This window comes from Lichenostomus cassidix, chromosome 3, assembly GCF_008360975.1.
Source record: "Lichenostomus cassidix isolate B80296 chromosome 3, HeHo_3.0, whole genome shotgun sequence".
Taxonomy (NCBI): Eukaryota; Metazoa; Chordata; class Aves; order Passeriformes; family Meliphagidae; genus Lichenostomus; species Lichenostomus cassidix.
Window position 1 is genome coordinate 78,736,876 of NC_139483.1, and position 20,179 is coordinate 78,757,054.

Sequence of the window (20,179 nt, forward strand, 5' to 3'; positions counted from 1 at the left end):
GTCTTCATTTCTCACAGTTTTCAGTAACACTTTAAGCCAACTGTTAGCAGCTGGAGTTTTCCAGGAGTCATTACTGAGTCATGCTTGGGACCTAGGTCCTGTTTCAGTGACTCAGTGCATGGCAGTGGATTCAAATAGCCCTTGTCTTTCTGGTGTTAGGGATTTGGCTGTCCACATGAATTGTGTTCCTGTTACAAGCCTGGCTGAGTTCTACTTCCGCATCTGAAACAGATTATGGAGGACAGTCTCCCAGATGGGAAATGAACTAATTATAAAATGCCATTTTCCTTTGTGAGAAGCATGATGCTTCCTACCCTGGAAGGTCTGAGTGTAGCCATGGCTACAGCAGTTCAATACAGCAGGTCAAACAGCATCTGGAAGTGTCCCTGGTTGTCTAGAGCCCCCGCTCCCACAGGGAATTCTCTTCCCTTGCAGGATGAATGTCCTGAGCCCAAATCAGAAAGACTCAATTAGAATGTGGTTTTACAGAAGAGGAAAGGAAGTTTTTCAGCAAAAGTGTACCAACTATGGGCAAACTTAGATGAGAAGGCCTTTTTTGTCTTTATTTGCATTTTCAAACCACTTCATTCTCTCTCATGCACCTTGGAAGGAGATGTCTTGACGTTCAGAAATGTTGGAAGGTATCCCTTTGGCTTTTGTCTGAGCTGCTGTAGCAGCTATCAGCCTTCCTTAGAAGTGCAGCCATGTGCAGACTTTTAATTTATTCATTTTCTGCAATCTAATTTGTTCTTGTGGGGCCTTTGGTATTTTCACAATGTCTGTGACTTTTGGGTGATCTCCATCGTTAATATTTGTGTAGCTTCCAAGAGGTGAAAGTGGATGCATTTATTCTTCTCTGGTCTCTATCATTAATCATTTTATCCCTGTAATTACCATCACTAACTTTTTTTTTTTTTGATAGCATGTCATCTTCTCCTGTAACATGGAGTAGAATAACAGCACATTGATCTTTTATCCCTTTTCCTATTCCAACTTTATAAACCCTAAGGATCTTTCACCTAGCAACTATAATGAGAATGGATGGTGCTAACTTCTTTAAAAATCCTTAGAGATTTTCAGATTATAAATGGAATGATTTTTTCCTAGCTACTTGAAAGAGTGGTTTCTTCTCTATGCAAGTTGTATTTTCTACAGCAGTAAAGCTGACAAGTAGTGCCCGGCCAATAAAAGCAAAGAAACACAACACTGCATCTAATTTGCCATCATCTTCTGAAGATAGTGCTTACATTATACTTTAAACACAGTTTCTCCTAGTACCAATATTTTTCAAGAGAAAGCTACTTTAAGATAAAAAGAAATGTTTAATATGTTTCCTGTAAAGGCTTGAGGATTTTTTCACTGCATAGGATAATCAGAGAAAGGATTCCTATATATCTTAGTGATGCACTGAGGACCTTTCAGTATCTCAAGTCCAAAAAAACCCTAATATATGATCCTGATTTCTGACAGACACTCTAAAAGATAAAGAAAACATGTCAAGCTGTACATACCCATCTGTAAGTGTTGACTTGGACAAATGCAGTTGCCTTCTCTTAGCTCACAGCTATTTACAGGGAGTCAGCCTGGTCCTAACTGATTACTGCAGAACATTTGGGAAAAGTCTGATAAAGCACTGATCACAGAAACCCACTAAAGATTGACCATTAAGGGGTCACTTATAGACATATTTAAGAATTTCTGGAAACAGTCTCCATCCCAGCTACAGTATGGTCATATCCTTTACTTTGGAGAAAGCTTTGTAACTTTTTCTACATGACCTCTCTGTACTTGAGGAATTGAGAACAAGGGTGAACAGGATTCTGCCTAACTGGTATAAAACTGCATTGGAATAATAAAATTCTTCATACATTAGCATTCTAGAAAGCAGCTTTGTTTTTGGATAGGTGGTGAATTTCTTCCCTCTGCAATTATGATAATTTCTTCATATTTATGTTTTCAAAATGTCTTTTTACAAACACTATAAGTGTTTCCTTAGGGAGAAAATACTCACTTCTTCCCTTGGATTCCTGTCTGGTTTTATTCTGACCACAAATCAGCTTGATGCTTTTTTTTTTCTTCTCTGAAATACAGAGACTGATGTTTGGAATCAGTGGAAGTCCTGGGTTTAAAAGAAATAGTTTTATCTGGTTCTCTCTAACTATTAGAGAACCTTGTCCAAAATTATGGGTGAGTTGAACATAATTTCCCATATGGGAGAAATGCTAATTAATTTTATCATGTCAAACTTTACAACATTTAGAAATTCCTGACTTAGATCAGGGTGCTAGCTTTGCTCATCTCCAATATATTTAGGAACGAGGTGTCGTAAAGAAAGGGTGGAATTTCCTAGAAGATATGATATGTGATTTTTTTTTTTCTTTCCAACCCCTGCCTGGGAATGGACCAATGGTGACTGTGTTGCCAAACAAAGCTGTTTGTCAGGATGAGAGAAGTTCTCTGCTTGACCACCCTTGAAGAAGGCAGGGTTGGGATTCACAGTTTGAAAATTCCCTTAAAGAAACTAACCAGTTCCCTTCCCTGCTGCAGGGAGGTTGAACAAGTCTCTCAAGATCTGCTGAAAAGGAAGTCCTGAAGTCCTGCTTGTGGGTGGGATTGGCTTGGGTCACACCTTCCCGCCCCTCCCAAACTGGGCTGTGGCAGTGCAGGGTGTCATAGTGCTCCCCTTCCACACCCATTTTGAATCGGGTGTGTCTGTTGAAAGATTTTTTGCTACTTGAGTACAGTCAGTGGCTTAAGGCATGTTTGCATGTCTTTAGAGCAGTGCCTTTGTTCTCTGTGGGTCTCTCAGTGCTTATCATGTAGTACCTGGTTGCAGTCATTGCTCACATTGGTACTTTTCAAATAGTGGCATAAATTTCTCTAGCCTTGCTGCCTCTATGTAGGTCAATTATTTCAATTACTTGAATTGTTTTGATATTTTTCCCCCTCCTGTACTTAAAAATTGTCTCAATTGCCAATGTCAAATTTCCATAATATAAGCCAATCTACATGAAATAAGTGTTTCTCTGGGCACTGTTTTACTGGAGTTACAGCTTTCTTTCACTGTGGCCACAGTTGCAGTGCTTTCCCCCATTATGGACTCAGGTCCTGTATTTTATGCCAACAAAAATATTTACACAGAGAGATCACACTGGATCGGAATTAACTTTGGTATCCATCGTGACCTTAGATGTCATTAGTTTTTAACAGCTGTGCTGTTTAATTGCATCAACATTTTTTGAAAAGAAGGAGACCTAAACCAAAAAAACGTAGGGTTCATATAACTTAATATAATTATTTCATTTTACATTTTGATTTGATTTAAAATACATGTTAAATATTCAGCAGACTGTCATTTGAATAACCAGGAAAATTATACCTGGAACTTATGTTATGACCAATTCAGTGTAAAGTCAGTGCCATTCTCAGAAATCCGAATTTCTATGTCAGCAGCATTGTCCTTTTCAGGATTACTTCTTTTTAACATTAATACGAAAAATTTTACATTTGCTACCTGGAAATTCCAATTCTTGAGATCAAATTGCAGAGGTGATTTAGGGTTTATTGTTATGGTTGTGATGGGCATGGGGCTTCCACTTCTTTCTCTGACCAAGAATTTGAAAAATGCAGAGTTGAATGACATGTAATAGCACATATATTGATATCACATATCTCAAACTCTGATATGATGTGCAAACTGTAGAAAACTTCTTTCATAGATATTTTCTTTATTTTCAGAGACATTGCCTTTCAAGTGAAACATGCTGGGATTTTTAAAATGAAATAATTAAAAAATAAAATATACTTTTAAAAATCCTACTGAGATAGATGCTGTAGGGTTATGTGAAGTATGTTTTTCTTTCAGTATATCCAGGATATCACCTCTGTTACTCAGTGGTAAATTTACATTGAAATCAGTATGCTTTCAAGTAAATCCTCTACTGTAGCTTTTTTGTAAGTTTCCATGTGTATACACAAGCACGTGTCTGCACAAGTATTCTTCTGTTTTATTTTTGGCTAATTATGGGTTTAAAAAAGAAATCCATTCTCCCCATGTGCCTGGCCAGCCAGCTCCAAGTGGCCCTGCTTGAGCAAGGATTTGCACCAAATGACCTCCCAGCCTCAGCCATACTGTGCTGCTGGGACTCTGTATCCTTTTCCAAATATGCCAAATGGTTGCTGTTTTAAAAGGCTACATTTCTCCTTCCCTAGAGCCTTTCCCCTCTTTTCACTGCAGCTGCAGAGCAGGGCAGTGTGCGCACACAGCTTTGAGAAGCCCATTCCCGGCAAGAATGAGCTCCCGTCTCCTAAAAGAGGGTCCTTTTGAGCAACCCACAGCTGTAGCATTTGCCTCACTAGCAACTGAGGTTGTGCCTTTTCACTAGGATCTTTACTCCCCTTTTGCCCTGTAAGTGTGGGAGATGAGAATGGATTTTCTTCCCTGGCACTCTGAAGTGCTGTTTGGATTACTGTCTATGTTAACATGTGATTTCTATTATGCTGTGTATTGAAAAATATGAATTCTACTTTTACCACTTCCTAATCTTTTAGTACAGAATGAATACCTCAGGTTTTAGGATGTGTTGCAGAAAGTTCTCCCCTCTTCTTGTTTGCTAGCTTTTTAAGAAGAGATAGGTAAAATTACATAAAGGACCTACTAGTACTTAATGATAAGTTTTATGGTTTTTTAAACTTTAAATAATGGACAAATGCTTCAATGCAATAACCTATTTCTCACTAATTTAAATTAAATTACATCCAATGTAAATCAAGTTCTTATTCCTCATATTTTGGGGCTTCTTTCCCCTTTCTTTTGGTTCAATTTTGTCTGCTGAAAAAGTACTCTGTGCTCCAAAGCATTTATAGTGTGTCAGCCCCAAATGGCCATGGATTTCGTTTAACATATTCATACTCAGTTGTGCAGTTTACAGTAACAAGGCTAAAGAATCTTTCACATAAAGAAAAGACTTAGTATAGAATAGCGTACCTTGAAATTGCAAATCTATTGTATTTATACGAGACATGACTTACCTTTCTCGAACACGATAATGAAATCTTTGCTGTCGCAGCAGTTGTCACTGCTTTTTTTTGCATTTTGCTTCTCTTCAAAAACTCGAGCCAGTATCCAGGGTGAAATTTAAGGTCATGGCGTTAGTCAGAGCAGTTCCGGTTAAACAGATCCGCTATTGAGGCTGACAGTGCCCTCCTTTCAGTGGGAAGGAATAAGGGAAGCTGCTGACGAGGAGCGATGACAGCCGCTGCCAGCAGCAGTGATAGTGGGTTCAGTAATCTAATAAACTGGGTTATTATTCCTTTCAGAGTCAAAAGGCTGAATAAAATTGGTGTGGAGTACTTTTAAATACCTTTTTTAGAGCAATTCTGTGCAAACTGTGATTTGAGAGAAACGTCATATTTAAGCCTTTATCTATTGCTATTGTAACCTTTGTTCTGAATCACCCACATAATGAGCATACAGGTAATGCTAGCTCATATCTCATGCAAATATTCAATGCAAAATGTTATTGACATTCAGTGCAGTATTTTATTTATGTTCCATATATCTTCTATTTTTCCTTAAAACAGAAGATAGTGTAGTGACAGAGTTTGTAAAAGTATCCCAATTGGTAATACTTAATGACAGTGCATTTTTCTGGCTAACAAGCTTAGCAACAGTACCCTCAGCCATGGAGATAAGTAGTATCCCAGCATTCCCATTCGTTATAAATCCATGGTGTTTCATTTTGACTCTGTCACCACAAAGCAGCTTGAAGAGCAGCTTTCATGGCTCTCTGAAAAGCCCTCTGATGGGGGCAGGGTGCTGTGGTGGCCACAGCTTCAGGAGCTGGGAAACAGGGACCGTAGAGTGCTCCAGTTCTTTCTTTTTAAGGAGACCAGATTGATGGCCCTAGGAATGAGCTGTGTTACGTAGGCTTCCTCCTCCTCCTCCTCTGCAAGCACAGCTGTGTAATAAAAAATAGGAGAAAGAATTTGGCATCCAGTGAAAGCATGGGATTTTTTTCTTGCTGGTTATGAGGATTGTTTGGTAGAGTACCAAGGGAAACTAGAGCACACTCTGACTTCTCTTTTTTGCCATTTTTGGTCTTTGCCAGCTTGGCATTTGCCAGAGGAAGACTTAATTTCATCTGGGAAAGAAACAAGCTAGTTCTTGGAGACTGTGGAGTGGAAGTATCTCAGCCTGATGGTTGTTGTTCCCAAAGCCATGCCTCAGAGGAATCATTTTTAGGATTTTTTTTTTAATTTAGAAGTGAGGGACAGAACAAGTCATTAAAATGACTAAAGAAGTAAAAAATGCCAAATTTGTATGGTCTGAACATTAAGTGGGTTGAGAACAAGGTGTCCTGTATTTCTGATGATTGAAGGGAAAAGTCATAATCAAAAGCACGTAACAAACTTAATTCTGAAGACACATGTTTTTTAACTGTTAAAGTGGATTTACTTCAAAAAGTGACTTTCTAACTTCAAAATGTGTTCTTAAATTTTATTAAGCATTACTTTTTATTTTCGGAAGAGTAACCATTCTTGAAACTCAGATGATCCTACCTGCAAACCACAAATTCAAACCCAGCCTTCAACACCCAAATGATGTCATTGAAGAAGAGGTTTACCCAGTACCAAGCTTCTTACTACTTCTTTAGTTCCTATAGTTTTGGCTACATATGTTTGAAAATGAGTGGTCTGTGTGCCTGCAGTATGAATTCCTGTTTTGAGCATCTCCTAGAGTTGAATGGCGGGATTACTGCTATTTCAGCTTTAAAATTCACCTTGTTTATGAGAAAATAGACTTGTGAATAGCAAATTTAGGGGAGCTGCATGTTGGCATGTTGAGGGCAACTGTCCAATATGCAGATACTGGGCCAAGTGCTTTTGGAGGGCTTTTCATACCTATTTCATACTTTTTATGTAGGAAAAATCAGAAGCAATATGAATTATCCCCTCAAAAGCAACTGGGTGGCTTGTGGGCACTTGCAGTTAGAGCAGTGGTTCCTGTTGGGAACAGACTTGTAGGAGCCAGCAGATTTCCTCCTTTCAAGTTTGTGTAGACCTCCCAAAATAATTCATGGCATCTTTGATTTCCTTGAGTCAGTCAGTGGCAGCTGCTGCCTAGAGAGGGAGGAACTCAGTTTTTATTCCCAGAACTGGCAGTTGCAGGGCCTGTGTTCATCTCCCTGTGGTTCAGCTCTCTCTGAATCAGATAGGCATTATAAATCTTCAAAGACTGTTGAATCCATTTTTTGACTTTCAATACCTAATTGTTAGAGTCTGGACAGCTTTTTCAGTCCTGGAGTGATCAATTCTGTCTGCTATTGGTTCTTCAGAGTCTCCTCTAAAAACACAACTTTGCTGGTGGTATTATCTACCTCACTACTGCATCCCTGTCCATGGGATGTCTGTATGGGATCCAAGTTCCTTGCAGGAATAGAGTCTGGTTTTTTTTTTCTGGGCTTACCTTATGCTTTGGTGATGATAATAATTTGTGAAAAGTACAACCTTGTTTCCTGAAGCCAGTAATACAGGAAAAAAAGTCTTCCCCCTCCAGTAGGCTTTGTGGGGGAAGCCTTTCTGACCTTCAGTCGTTAGGTCAGAAGAGCTAGATATGGGGTGCTGGTGACTAAATACAACTGTCTTGAGCACAACAGAGGCTGACAGCTTGACTCAGCAGTGCTGACAATTCACCTGAAATGTGGTGTATCGATTTGGGTGCAGCAGTTCAAATTAAGAAAACTTAACTTTCTGAAAGAGTGGGAGAATTGAGATTATTCCAGATAAGAAAAGCAGGTTGGAACACCATTAGTCTTCAAATATAATAAATGACTTTTTGCAAAATAACAGGGTTTCCAGTAGTAGATAAGAGACCAAAATAGAAGAAGAAGAAAAGAAACATTTAGATTTGAAATTTTCAACCTAAAGTATAGTTAAACACTGGAATGGCTTGCTGAGGAGATGTAAGAGTATTCTAAAGAAGACCTTAGGGACAAGTTAGACAAAGAAATGTTGGCAGTCACAGAGGTTAGATTTACCCTGCCACTGTGAACAAGTTTGAGTTAGATGCCTGCTTGAATTCTTTTTATTGCTCTACTTTTTATTAATAGCTGTTTCTCACAATGAAGACCAAAATTTCTCCATTCAAAGACAGACAGGTATCTTGTTCTCTGAGGTTTTGATTTGGAGAAGAAAGACCTCCACAGGCTAAGTCATAAAACTAAATGTTAGGCTTTTTTCCTGTGAGTCATAACTCAAAGATAGATTTAAAAGGTACCTCCAATGTTTTAGAAGATAATAAACAGAAACTCCTGTCACAGTGGACTGAAGTCTTAAATAAGATGGCCTTATTCTTTCAGCTAGCTTAGCTTCTCTGTAAATGTTCAGTTTGATATTCAACTCTGACAACCTCCCCATGAGAACTGAAGTTTTATTTTAGTTTTGTATTTTACCATACTTGAAGTACATCTGTTTGAAGAATGAAACCAGTAGCTTAATTTTCAGTATCTGGATTAATTCAAAATACTTCTCTCTGGACTCTCACTTCCTTCACTTCTAAAAAAGGTCAAAACTAGGATATTTTACAAGAGTTTGAATGGCCCAGCCGTTATGTCCATCCAGTAGAATCAATCAATCGTATTTTGTTTAATGTTACTCTGATCATATTCCCATTTCCATTTAACTTTTGTAACAAGAAAGTAGAGCAAACTCCAGTTCTGCTCAACTATTTGTTACTACTCTCAGTACTTGTATCTTTTAGCCAGAAGATGCTTTGTTTAAAGATTATTATTTAAAATATAATGTTTTGCAATTGTTTCCAGAATAACCAGACTTTTTTTTTTTTAATTTCAGGAACAGCATCTGTTGCTGTTGCAGGTCTTCTTGCTGCTCTGCGCATCACCAAGAACAAGTTATCAGATCACACAGTGTTGTTCCAGGGAGCTGGAGAGGTATTTTTATACATGAGGAAAAATTGTACTGTGATGATTTTTCTTAATATTTAATCAAGTTACATGTGTCCAATTAACAAGATGATTAAATGGGTAGAATGATTACTAACACCTGCTGAAAGCTGTTTTTTAGTTCAAATGTAAATTTACAGAAATATCTCTGATCATCTGGTGAAGCCTTACCTTTTTTGTAAGACTTCTTTTGGAGATCTGTTTTCTTTGTAGAACTTCAAGTTTTAGCTCTTCAGCTGTAACTTATTGAACTGCTCTCAATATAAACAAAGAGAACTTTTTTTGAAAGATGAGGAAATACAGTAGAGAAAGTAAATGTAGTGTATTTATCCGAATACACTTTATTTAGTAATTTAGTAAGAAGCAGTGCCCCTTTGATTTTTTTTTCATAACTGAATATAATTTTTCAGTATTCTGCATATTGAGGTCATCCATTTCTGAAGATCTTTGTGCACACCATTTTTTAATGCTAATTTTTCAGTATTAATTTCTAAGTTGCTGACACAGAAGTACAGGTTGTACTTATCTACGGTGTGGCTTTTCATCCTTTGTATGATGTCCACAACCTCATGCTGGCTCCTTTAATTTCATTAAATAATTGGTGCTATGTCTGCAGTTTTCAAAATGACTTGTATCTGTATCTGGCATGTCAACACCTTACTGCATCCAGACTGTCCATCTCTCTGGAGTTCCTTCCCCTGGTTTTGCTCCATGTTCAACAAGCAGATGAATTCATGGTCTAAAGTTTATTTCTTTGTCAGTATTTTCAGTGTGGCTGTTGCTGCAAAGAAGTAATTGTAGATGTCATCCCTACCACAAGAGCTGGTTTTTTTTTTTTTTAATTACTTATTTCTTAACAAAATAAGGGAAATCTCACTTGGTTCTCAGTGAAACTCAGTTATAAATACCAAGAAACAGAACCAAGCCCATAAATATATATATGAGTCTGTAATCAGAAATATTGAGTGGGTCTGTTGGCTTGTTTCATTGCCTGGTTTTCAATCTGTGCCTGTATGACATTTAATCTGTTGGGTGAAATATTATAAAATCCAGTGAGAATGAAACACATTTCAGCAAAAGATTGATAAGTGAGTTTTTCTTACCTGTTTTGACTTGGAGCACAGCCAAGTCTAGAGTTACAAACACATGACTAGTAGGTAAAAGGAGGCTTACCTTTCTGATGGACATCTTAGAAAAAGATAAGAGCAGAAACTCTTTAAAGAATGTGTTTTACTTTCTGGCATGCAGTCTGTTATTTCCTTTAGTTTAAATTACAAAAATTTCAAAGAAGTAAAAATATTTCATGTATTCTGAGATGAACATCATGGAATGATATAATGGTTTGGATTGGAAGGGACCTTAAAGGTTGTCTAGTTCAACCCCTGCTGTCATGGGCAGGGAACCTTCCACTAGACCAGGCTGCTCTGAGCCCCATCCAACCTGGCCTTGAACACTTCCAGGACTGGAAATGTCACTATGTGGAATAAATGTTATTTCTAGCATTTTCTAGTTTCCAGTCTCAACATTTATTGTGCACTCCACACTCTAAGAGCCATCTGAAGATTTATCTGTACTGTGATTTATCTATATTATTTAAGATTTATCTATGCTACATTATTTTTCTACATTATGGTTTCCAACAAACAAATAGTAGCAATGGTTCATTCAGTTTATTTTATGAAAAAATAATGATTCAGTTTTATTGTTTAATAAAGTTAGGAAACTTGCCTAAAATAAGTGGGTAAATTAAACAGGGGAGTAGGGGATTTATTTAATTTCTTGTTTTGTACTCAACTTTTCTTCCTTTTCCTTCAGGCTGCACTGGGGATAGCAAACCTCATTATTATGGCTATGGAAAAAGAAGGGATATCCAAAGCTGCAGCTACCAAAAGAATATGGTTGGTTGACTCAAAGGGATTAATAGTAAAGGTAATACAATTTTATCATTCCTTTAAATGTCATGATACTACTTGCATTCTGTAGATAAAGACAAGAGCAAATTCTTTGTGAAAGCAACTGCAACAATATATCTCTCTTGGCAAGTTGCTTTTCTTTTCTAAAGTTTATTAAATTAATGACAGACTGCCATGTTAGTTTGCAGCCGGGGATGATTATGCTTGGAGTTCCTGCTCTATTTCTATTAGGGATGAGCACATAATGAAGAAAAATTTTCAGCAATTCATTAAAAAATGAGTAAGAAAAGAAGTGCTCAACTTTGGGGTTTATTTCCCATGTAAATGATGCTATTATTTGTTAGCACAGTCTTGCACAAAGATGTATAGATACATTACTAGGATGGCAGGCAAGTCATCCTTCTGCAAGAACCAAGATACATTGCAACAAAAAGCTTCTCTGCACAGTGATACAGCTCATGTTGCAGATGTTGTGGTCTGCAGTGCTATCAACACTGGTCAGAATTTGAAGCTGCTGAGAGACTTCATCAGTCACCCTTACCTCATTCCTTCCATGTGCCAAAATAAAGAAACATATGAATTCCATGTGCCAGAATAAAGAAACTGGTATGTTTTAAAAGGTGGTTATGTATTTAATACTTTGTGAGCTACTTAAAGGAAATGGATGAGAGGCCAGTTGCCTTTGCTTTTTTTCACCTTGCTGGTCGATTTACAGTATTTGTGGTCATCTTTGTTGGTACCACTCTTTCTGGCTGTCTGACATTAGAGGTCTTTTGTGATTCACTCACCTTTGCCTCAGGAGGATGCATTCTGCAGGCAACATCTGCTGGCTTATTGAACAGCATCACAGCACCTTTCACTGATACTGTTAAAGGAAAACTAGTAGGATCACAGACATTGAGATGGGCAAATATTACCAAGGTCATCTTGGTCATCCCTTGACAGGAGGCACAAAAGTAGCCTGATCAGGTACAGAAGAATGCAGGGATTTCCCACCATCTAGGACACAGATCTTTTTTTGTTTGCTTAATGAGTATTTTTAATTTTTCAGTTTTCATCTAATAATTTTGAAGTGATTTTGCATCCAAACATAGATGACTGAAGGGCTGTGTATTGTCTGTGGCTGTTGAAACTTTGAGGTTGCCAAAGAGTAATCATGTTGCACCATTTCTTTCACCATAGAAACTGGGCTTATCAAATAACACAGTTGAACTAAAATCACCTCCTGATAATTAAGGAAACAAACTGGCAGGGCCACAAGTGTAGGAACTTCACAGCCCTGAAGCAGTAAAAGAGGTCTCGGCTGCATGTTCGTCCAGCCAAGGTCGTTAACCAGCCTTTCTTCTCTCTCCCTCATTCCTTGTCCTGCCTCTTCACACCTCTCATTGCTAATTTGCCAGTCAGCTGAGAAGCTGGGTTGTTGCTCTTGGTACGCAGCAACTCATTCCTTTCACGGGTTCTGAATCTTTAGTGACTGGGTGACTGCATTCTTTCCTCACCACCTTCGAGCTTCTGCGCTCTCAAGCAGTGCCAAAACCAATCAGTGTCTCACACAGCCTCGACGTTCCTTTCCTCTGCTTATTCTTCTTGGTGGAGCTTTAATTTGGGTTATGTCCAAAAAACAGTCCACTGAATTTCATGTCCTGCCTGGAGTGTATTTGTGAACTGTTTGTGATCGCCAGACATAACAGCTGTCTGAGGTAGATTAGAGCTGGATTTGTGGCCAGATGTTGATGCAATCAGCAGGAACCAACGGTGCATATTTCAGGTCATTTCTTGTGTTCCTGGAAGACCTGGCAGCACCAGTTTTCCCATCTGGCTGTCCTGGGGGGCTGGAGAATGGGTGGGTGCTTTCTGCTGCATTGTGTTTGAGGGACATCTGTCAGTGCAAGGCCTGGCCTGAGCATAAGGAAACATGTCCTTGGTCTACAGCTCTGCAAGTCCTCTATTGGCTTTCTTCTGCAGCAAAATGCTCCCCCCCCCTCTGAAAAGTTAGAAAAAAGAAAAAAAGCCATATACCCTCCCCTCAAAGAAAGAAAATATAATGTAAGCCTCTCGAGGCTTGAGATTTAACTGCTGGGAAGTTATATATACAGTGAGTAAATAATTAAGCTATTCCTGATTCCTTTTTCTGGCCTGAGAGAGAATGCTGTGATTTAGGTCCACTTAGGAAGTTATTTTGGCTTTAGCTGATTGCAGAAAAAATGCTGCAAGGCCTGAAGGACTTTCCAAACTCTTAGAAATGAGATAAGAGAAGTAAAATGAGGAAGATTTATAAGAACAATGTAGAATAAGAACTCTATTATTTTAAACCTTTTCGTTATTGCAAAGGTAAGAATTGCCAATATCAGAGCACAGATCATGAGTTAATAAAATTTTGCATAAACTAAACTGACACTTACTTCTTACTACTAAGGACAGGAATCAATGGAAATCTTTTCAGTAAGAGTACTTTAAAATTTGCCTCACCAAAACCTGCTTGATCAAAAGAGTTTTACATGAAGCAGGGAGACCTTTTCAGTACTAAAAATATTCTGATCTATTCCTTTAGCAGTATGAGAAATAACAGAATTGCTGAAGACTCAGCAATTACTTTGTCCAACTAAACTAATTTTTACATCATTTGTATTCTATGCTGGCCTTTGATCATTAATTCTGCAATGACTAATTATAGATTTAAACACTGTTTCTCCTTTCATCTACTTTCTGAAGAATTTCAACCAGTTCTAACCAAACAAAAATAACCTGGGAACTGTTGTTGACCTGGCTGCAGTTTCCACCTTTTTCCTCTTCCCCCTCCCTCAAAAGCTGCCATGAAGTCACTTATCAGGCTTTTGTTGCTGAATTTTTCCTTTGTGGCTTCTTAATTTTAGTTCAAGTGCAGCTGTGTTTTCATTTTCTTGTTAATTTTATTTTCCCCCCATGGGAACCATCTGTTTTCATTAAACCAAGCCTGATGACCAACTTTTCTGCTATGTTGTGGTAAAAGAGCTGCTGATGGAGGCTGTGTTTGTTATGCTGTCCATAGCTGCTTTCTCTACTTCATCCTAGAGAACTTAGAGTGCTGTAGATACCAGTTTGGGGTTGTTGCTTGGTCTTTTAAAGTTTGTTCAGAATGCTTTCACCTTTTAAAACTAATTGTTTTCCAAAGGTGGCTAAGGAATGTTTACAGATCATAATATCGTGAGAATTTTGCCACTTACACTGTGGTTTTGCAACTTACTGTCCTAAGTATCCTAGTGCATTCAAATGGAAATCTTAATGTTTAATTACAAGACACTTTAAAGTTGCTTTTGCACCCTTTTGTAGTTGGAGATTATACATTATCATCTGGGACTCATCTTTAGTTCTGAATTTCTGAATTATCACCCAGTCACATTCCATCTGATGAATAAATGTTTACCTATATAAGCACATGGGTGGATAATGTCTCCCACATTACCATATTCTCAGTGTTCCCATCTTTTTTTCTGTTAATCACACAGATTACATATATGTGCGGTGTGTGATGAACCCATTTTGTGTCTTCTTTAAAGCTGTCATAGTGTCATACTTAGCTATAGTAATAGCCAAATCTTAGTCCATGGACTTTAAAGACAGTAAATTCTTTAGTGTCAAGTAGTTGAGAAGAGGCAGAATGTGATAATATTGGAATGTTCATGAGGTTCACCACTGTCTGAGCATTTCAGTAGTGTGCTGCAAAGGCTTTTCTTTTCTTGCTTTTTTGTTTATTGGTTTTTTTGGGGGGGGTTGTTTTCTTTTTTTTTTTTTTTTTGTTTGTTTCCTAAGGCAATACCAAGAACAGGGTAGGGTGATAGGCAAGATCATTCTTGGAACTTCCTAGGAATAAAATGCAGATAATAAGGCATTTTTAATATTTAAATGGACTTAGTAGAAACTCCCCCCCCACCTTCTGCCAAGGATGACTGCTCCTGTGCTGAAGATGGACAGGCTGATGGAAATGTTCCTGGACTGCCAAAGATGCTTCTCTTGCCGTGAAGTTTGTCTGTAATTTGCAAGGCAGCATTACATTTTTGTATACCACATAACCTGTAGTGCACAAAAGTTTTTCCTTTGCATAGGGGTGAATGTCATCCTTAATTTTAAAGAGTATGTCACCATAGAGAAAATTTTCTTTTGACAGTTTTGCACTCTATTCTTTCTAGTTCAGCACAGTAATACTTGTGTCTACTCGAGTTATTTGTGTTTTAAGTGTCTATTAGATGTGTTATCCTCTGTATGACAAGCACAAGAAAAATTCACTGAGGTCTGATGGCTGAAGGCCTCAGAATACTGATCTTTCAAAGAGGACAACTGAAATAGATCCCAAAAGTTAAAAAATTTCTGTGGTCCTAATTAATTTTAGTGGAGGTAACCAGGTAAACTTGTAGACAATCCCATAAAAGGACTCCGTTTTTCATCCTCTGTCCCCCATTTCATTGTCCCTGGCAATCTTATTTGGAAAAGATTCTCACAACCAATTAACTTGCATGGTATGACCCTGATTAAAGTTCATGGTTTGGTCAAAGCTGGGTACATACATAGTTCAGTCTTTGCTTGGAGAATGATGGAAGAGAAAGGGGCACATTTGGGAATGATACCAGAATTTCAGTGCCATACGGGTGTAGTTGCTCCTATTAGAGTCAGCAAACTCATATAACTGGTGAAAGAATCTTGAGAGCTCCCAATGAAATATCATAATATTGAACTGAATCCCATCCAGACTGTTACTGATTTTTTAAAATTTTTAGCAGTAATCACTCTTTAAAAAAAGTTTCACTTTTATACTAGATATGAATTTAATAATGATTTTAATTTTAACTTTCATATACCACTGTCTGCCTGTTCTGCTAACTTTTAATTATTTCTAGCTTTCTTTTTGTCAGCAGTCAATTATGCTGACACTTCTGTTCTTGATCAGTTCTTTTATGGCTGACTGCAACTGGCTGGGACTTCTCGAGCCAAAAAAATGATTTACATTTTAGCAAAGATGCAATGCCTTGAGTATCTCCAAGGCGCCACAATCACTCAAAGCAGTTTCTGCCTTATTTTACTCACATAACATCTCAGCAAAGCAATCCTTGTTTGCTTCGTCAGTTTTTCTGATGTCTGGGGGATTAATCTGTGCACTTTCATCTTGCATTTATCATGTTCTATATCAAGTATCAGTTTTGCAAAAAGGAAACATTAATTTGTCTCTGAATGCTCATGGCATTACTCATGCTTAGTGAGTAATGTATAAAAACAAGTGAGAACAAGACAAAAGGGTGATTGGTAGGGTGTTTCTCTAAAAGAGACACAACCAAAACCCATTAGCTTTCTTGGCATGTAGCTCTGACACTGTGTGCATTAGATGTACTGATGAGATGGGGACATAATTTGGATGGTTTATGATTTCTTTTACTCATGCTCTTTTACTGAAATTAATGATTGATTTGCTCAATTTTCTGTTGTTCTGTGGATTTGTGGTTTGCGCTGCTTCTCAGATCTTATCTTCTTGAAATAATTGTCTTTATCAATTTTGTCCTGCCTGTTAACCTTGTTAACCTATTAACCATGTGTGCCTGTTTACATGGAAGGGATACTTGATAAATTTTACAGGACTTATACAGCCCTCCTCTTTTAACAACGTGTTTTAAAGTCAACACCAGAATTGTATTTCTTACCTTAGTTGTATGTTTTACTGCCAACCATTATGACATTGTCTCCTCAAAATATTGTGGTTTTTTTACACAGTTGGCAACAAACTGTTAATTAGTTGTGTGTCCAAGTTGTCTGGTTTGGTTTTAATGTACTCTCTTCACCTTTAGGTGTTAGATGATGTGCCTGATGAGGAGGCACTGTCACTTTATAATTAGAGTCTCGTTACGGGGTTTTGGGAGGGCTTACATGTCTCTGCTTTTTGGTTCCTAAATGAGGTGCACAGGAGTGCCTATCACCTGCAGGCCCTTGGACTGCAGTCAACCCCTGCCTAGTGAGTCCATGTCCATTCCTCCACCTTTTTTCTTATACCCGATGCTGTCTGAGAGTTCTGGCCAGGGGGGAGCCTGGCCTGTCCCCTCCCAGCTCGCTCTCTGTGCCACTCCTGTGCCATCCCTTTCATGATTCTGGGGACTCCCCAAGGAAGTCCCTCTGTAGTCCCTGCCTAGAGCTCTTAACAACCTTTAGGCCATGGATTTGCTTGTGGTGAAACAAATAAAAAACCATGTAGAGACCATCTCCCAAAAGGGAGGTGCATCACCACCTTCTCCCATGACTCCTAACCACTTTTTTTTTCATAACTGCTTTTTTGTTTGTTTTGCTCTTAACTCTGCAGCAGGGAACTCACAGGAAAAATGCAAGTAAAATCAAAACATTTGCAGTTGGAAATACTCAACTTACTAATGGACTGCTTTGCTCCCTGGTCTACAGTTCTCATGTCTTTCATGGTTCTCACGTCTTCAGTATTTAAGAACCTCAGATTGTGTTATTAATTTATCTGTGTACTGATCTCTGATCTCTTGTTTAAATAAGCTGCAGTCGACACAGTGAAATGGAGGCAAGTGTTTACATAAATAGATTTGTGCCTCCCTGGTTGTGGGACGGGACAAGTGCCAGCACTGCCTCGAATGTGGGACAGTGCAGTCATCAGGGTGCTCTGCCTTATTCACAGCTGCCTCCCAGCTGATGGGAGAGCAATTCCTGGAGGGCTTCCAGCCCTGCTTCTCGCCTCGCTGGCACAGAGCTGCTCTGCTCTTCAGCCCTGGTTTGTGGGGCAGCCCCAGCAGAACCAGCTCCAACAGGCCATGGCAGTAGGCTTCACTTTGGTGGGATTTGTAGGATTTTTTTCTAATTTCCCATATAGATGTCTGCTGTGCAGTCTGATCTCCTGTTTTTACAGCTGTTTTCGATGAAATTTCTCAGGGTTTTATTGATGGGTCATTTTTGTTTGTTATCTGAGCCTCAATTTGGCTATAATATGATGATATGAGTAACTTTCTGTGAAAACTGGATGGATGTACATTTGCCTGAAACCTGATCCCTGTTTATCAGACACTAAAACCAAAAACTTCAGGACCCTCCCTAAAACTATGAACTGCTTTCATTTCAAATTCAAGCAATTTTTTTCATAAAACTGTTAACTACTGAGTCCTGTTACTTCCTTTTGCTTCCTGAATTGAAAGATTCTGGTGTTCAAGTGACTGTATTTTGTAATAGCAACATATAATACCTGTGACTCTGATCCATTAAGGAGTAGAGACACTATAGAATTGCCAGCATCTTTCATACATAATGTCACAATCAGATAATGCTGCTATTGTTTCTTTATCTCTGTACTTCATCTGCTGATTTAACACAGTCCACCTTTGTAATTCATTTGCTAATAAAGAATTTAGTTCATATTACTTTCCATCTCAGATACCACGGTGACTTCTGATATATCTGTTTTCAGGTTGCTTTGTTCTCTTTTGTTCAAACCCAAAATAAGCCAAAGGTTTCTTGGTACAGAATTATACTGTGATAGAGGCAATACTTTTCCACTACAAAGTAATTTCTGGCATTTTCACTGAGTCTTTGGACTTAAGGTTTGTTAATCTTTTTGAGTGTTATTAATATTCTCAACCTTCAGTATTCTACTGAAAGTGTATCATGTAGTTTATTCAGGCAGCCTGATTATCCATTAAAGATATAATGATTTTCTTTGTGGTACATTAGTTTTTAGTGGTTGGCTGTTTTTACTTTCTGGTTTTGTTGTTGTTGTTGTTTTTGGTTTTGTTTGGGTTTTTTTGTTTTTTTCAAGCAAACATGTTATAATGCCCCTAGCAAATTACTTATTCTGTAAAAGATAAGAAAATCATATAAGATTGTATAGCATTGCAAATTATAAGGACATAATCTTGGTGCTTCTTTTTATTTCTTTCTTGGGATGCTGAATACATTTGGGAAGTAAAAGCAAGAAGAATATATAACCTCTTTTTCTCACTTTGCCTGCCTCTTTCTCTTGAAAGAGTTTGTGAATTTTTGTCCTCCCCTCTGAATAGCTGCACAGATATCATATTAAAACTCCTAGTTCATCTGCAGATTTCAGTGTGAAAGACTTTCTGTTTGGATTTGGGTAGTGTCACTTGATGCAGGAGAGATACATATATCTTTATGTACATCTATATATGTTATACAGAATAGAAAACATAATCCACCTTAAAACAGCTGATGTCTGCCCTAGAGGAGTCTTCATAGAGCTATTTGAACAATACTGCAGTAACATCCTTTGATAGGAGCTCCTGGAAAAAAATCTTTCCAAATAATCTCTCCCCTGTGTGGTGAGCAATAAAGTCCTTCAGTGAAACAATGAGACTGTACAGAGATTTGGTGTACTGCAAAAGTCTTTAAACTGCTGGTTTTCTGAGCCCTTTCATTGACTGAGTGAATTTTTAGTAATGCTGAAAGAGCAAGACAGTGGACTTAGAAGACATGTCTGAATGTGACTGAAGATGATGTTTCTATTTAAAAGACTTAGAGCTTCATACAAAGAACCCCAGAACTCATTCAAACTCATCAAAATATGGGGTATTTTACATTTTTTCTTTTTCCTGTTAGAAGAAGAAAGGAAATATCAGTAAGATCTGTGCCATAGTAGTGTCTTAGAATTATGGAGATGCAGGCAGACCAGAACAATTTCTGATTTATGCTGCCTTGTGTTGATCCTTTACAGCTCGTTTCCCAGCAGCCACAGTATAAAAGCTGGGTAAGCAAGGGCTGGAAATGGAAATGTCAGAAGACAGGCTCTGTGCTTCTGGAAGATGTTTTAGTCAGAGCAGCTCAACACTGACAGGTCCAGCCACTTTGCATCTCTCCAGTGTCAGGAAGGAGACAAGACAGCAAACCACACAAATCCAGAATTGAGACTTCTGCATTTTGGCTCCCTCCTCTTCTTTCTGCTGGCTGACAAAAATTGTGATTTCTCATTTCAGCTATAGGAATTCAGGGATGAATATCTGGAAGCTTGTACTAAATGGGTTGGCAACCCCTTATTTTAGGGAAGATACACAAAACTGCATTGTTTCTTCCTTCATGCAAGCCCTTGCTTGCCCTGTTGGCAGGGCACAAAGGAAAGCTAGTCATGTTCTTGCTGCTGCCTTTCTACTTGATGGAGAGCAGAACTTAAGAATTTGTCAAGTTGTGGAGAAAAAAAATACTGTCTAAAGCGCTGACCTCTAAACTATTGGGAGTTTTGTTATCAAATCAACAGGTTGGTGTTGAAATCTTGGACGTAGAGTTTAGGGAGGTGTTATGTAGCTCCTTCTAGGATCACTGAGTTAACAA

General features: G+C 38.2%; 1 protein-coding gene across 1 annotated transcript in view; it reads left to right on the top strand.

The window, feature by feature from the left end:
- ME1 (malic enzyme 1) overlaps nucleotides 1-20,179 on the top strand; it is a 155,030-nt gene that overhangs the window by 120,865 nt on the left and 13,986 nt on the right. Inside the window, exons 8-9 of the mRNA XM_085056428.1 lie at nucleotides 8,854-8,951; nucleotides 10,779-10,892. Of these exons, the coding sequence (XP_084912554.1) occupies nucleotides 8,854-8,951; nucleotides 10,779-10,892 (212 nt within the window). The remainder of the gene's footprint in view (nucleotides 1-8,853; nucleotides 8,952-10,778; nucleotides 10,893-20,179) is intronic.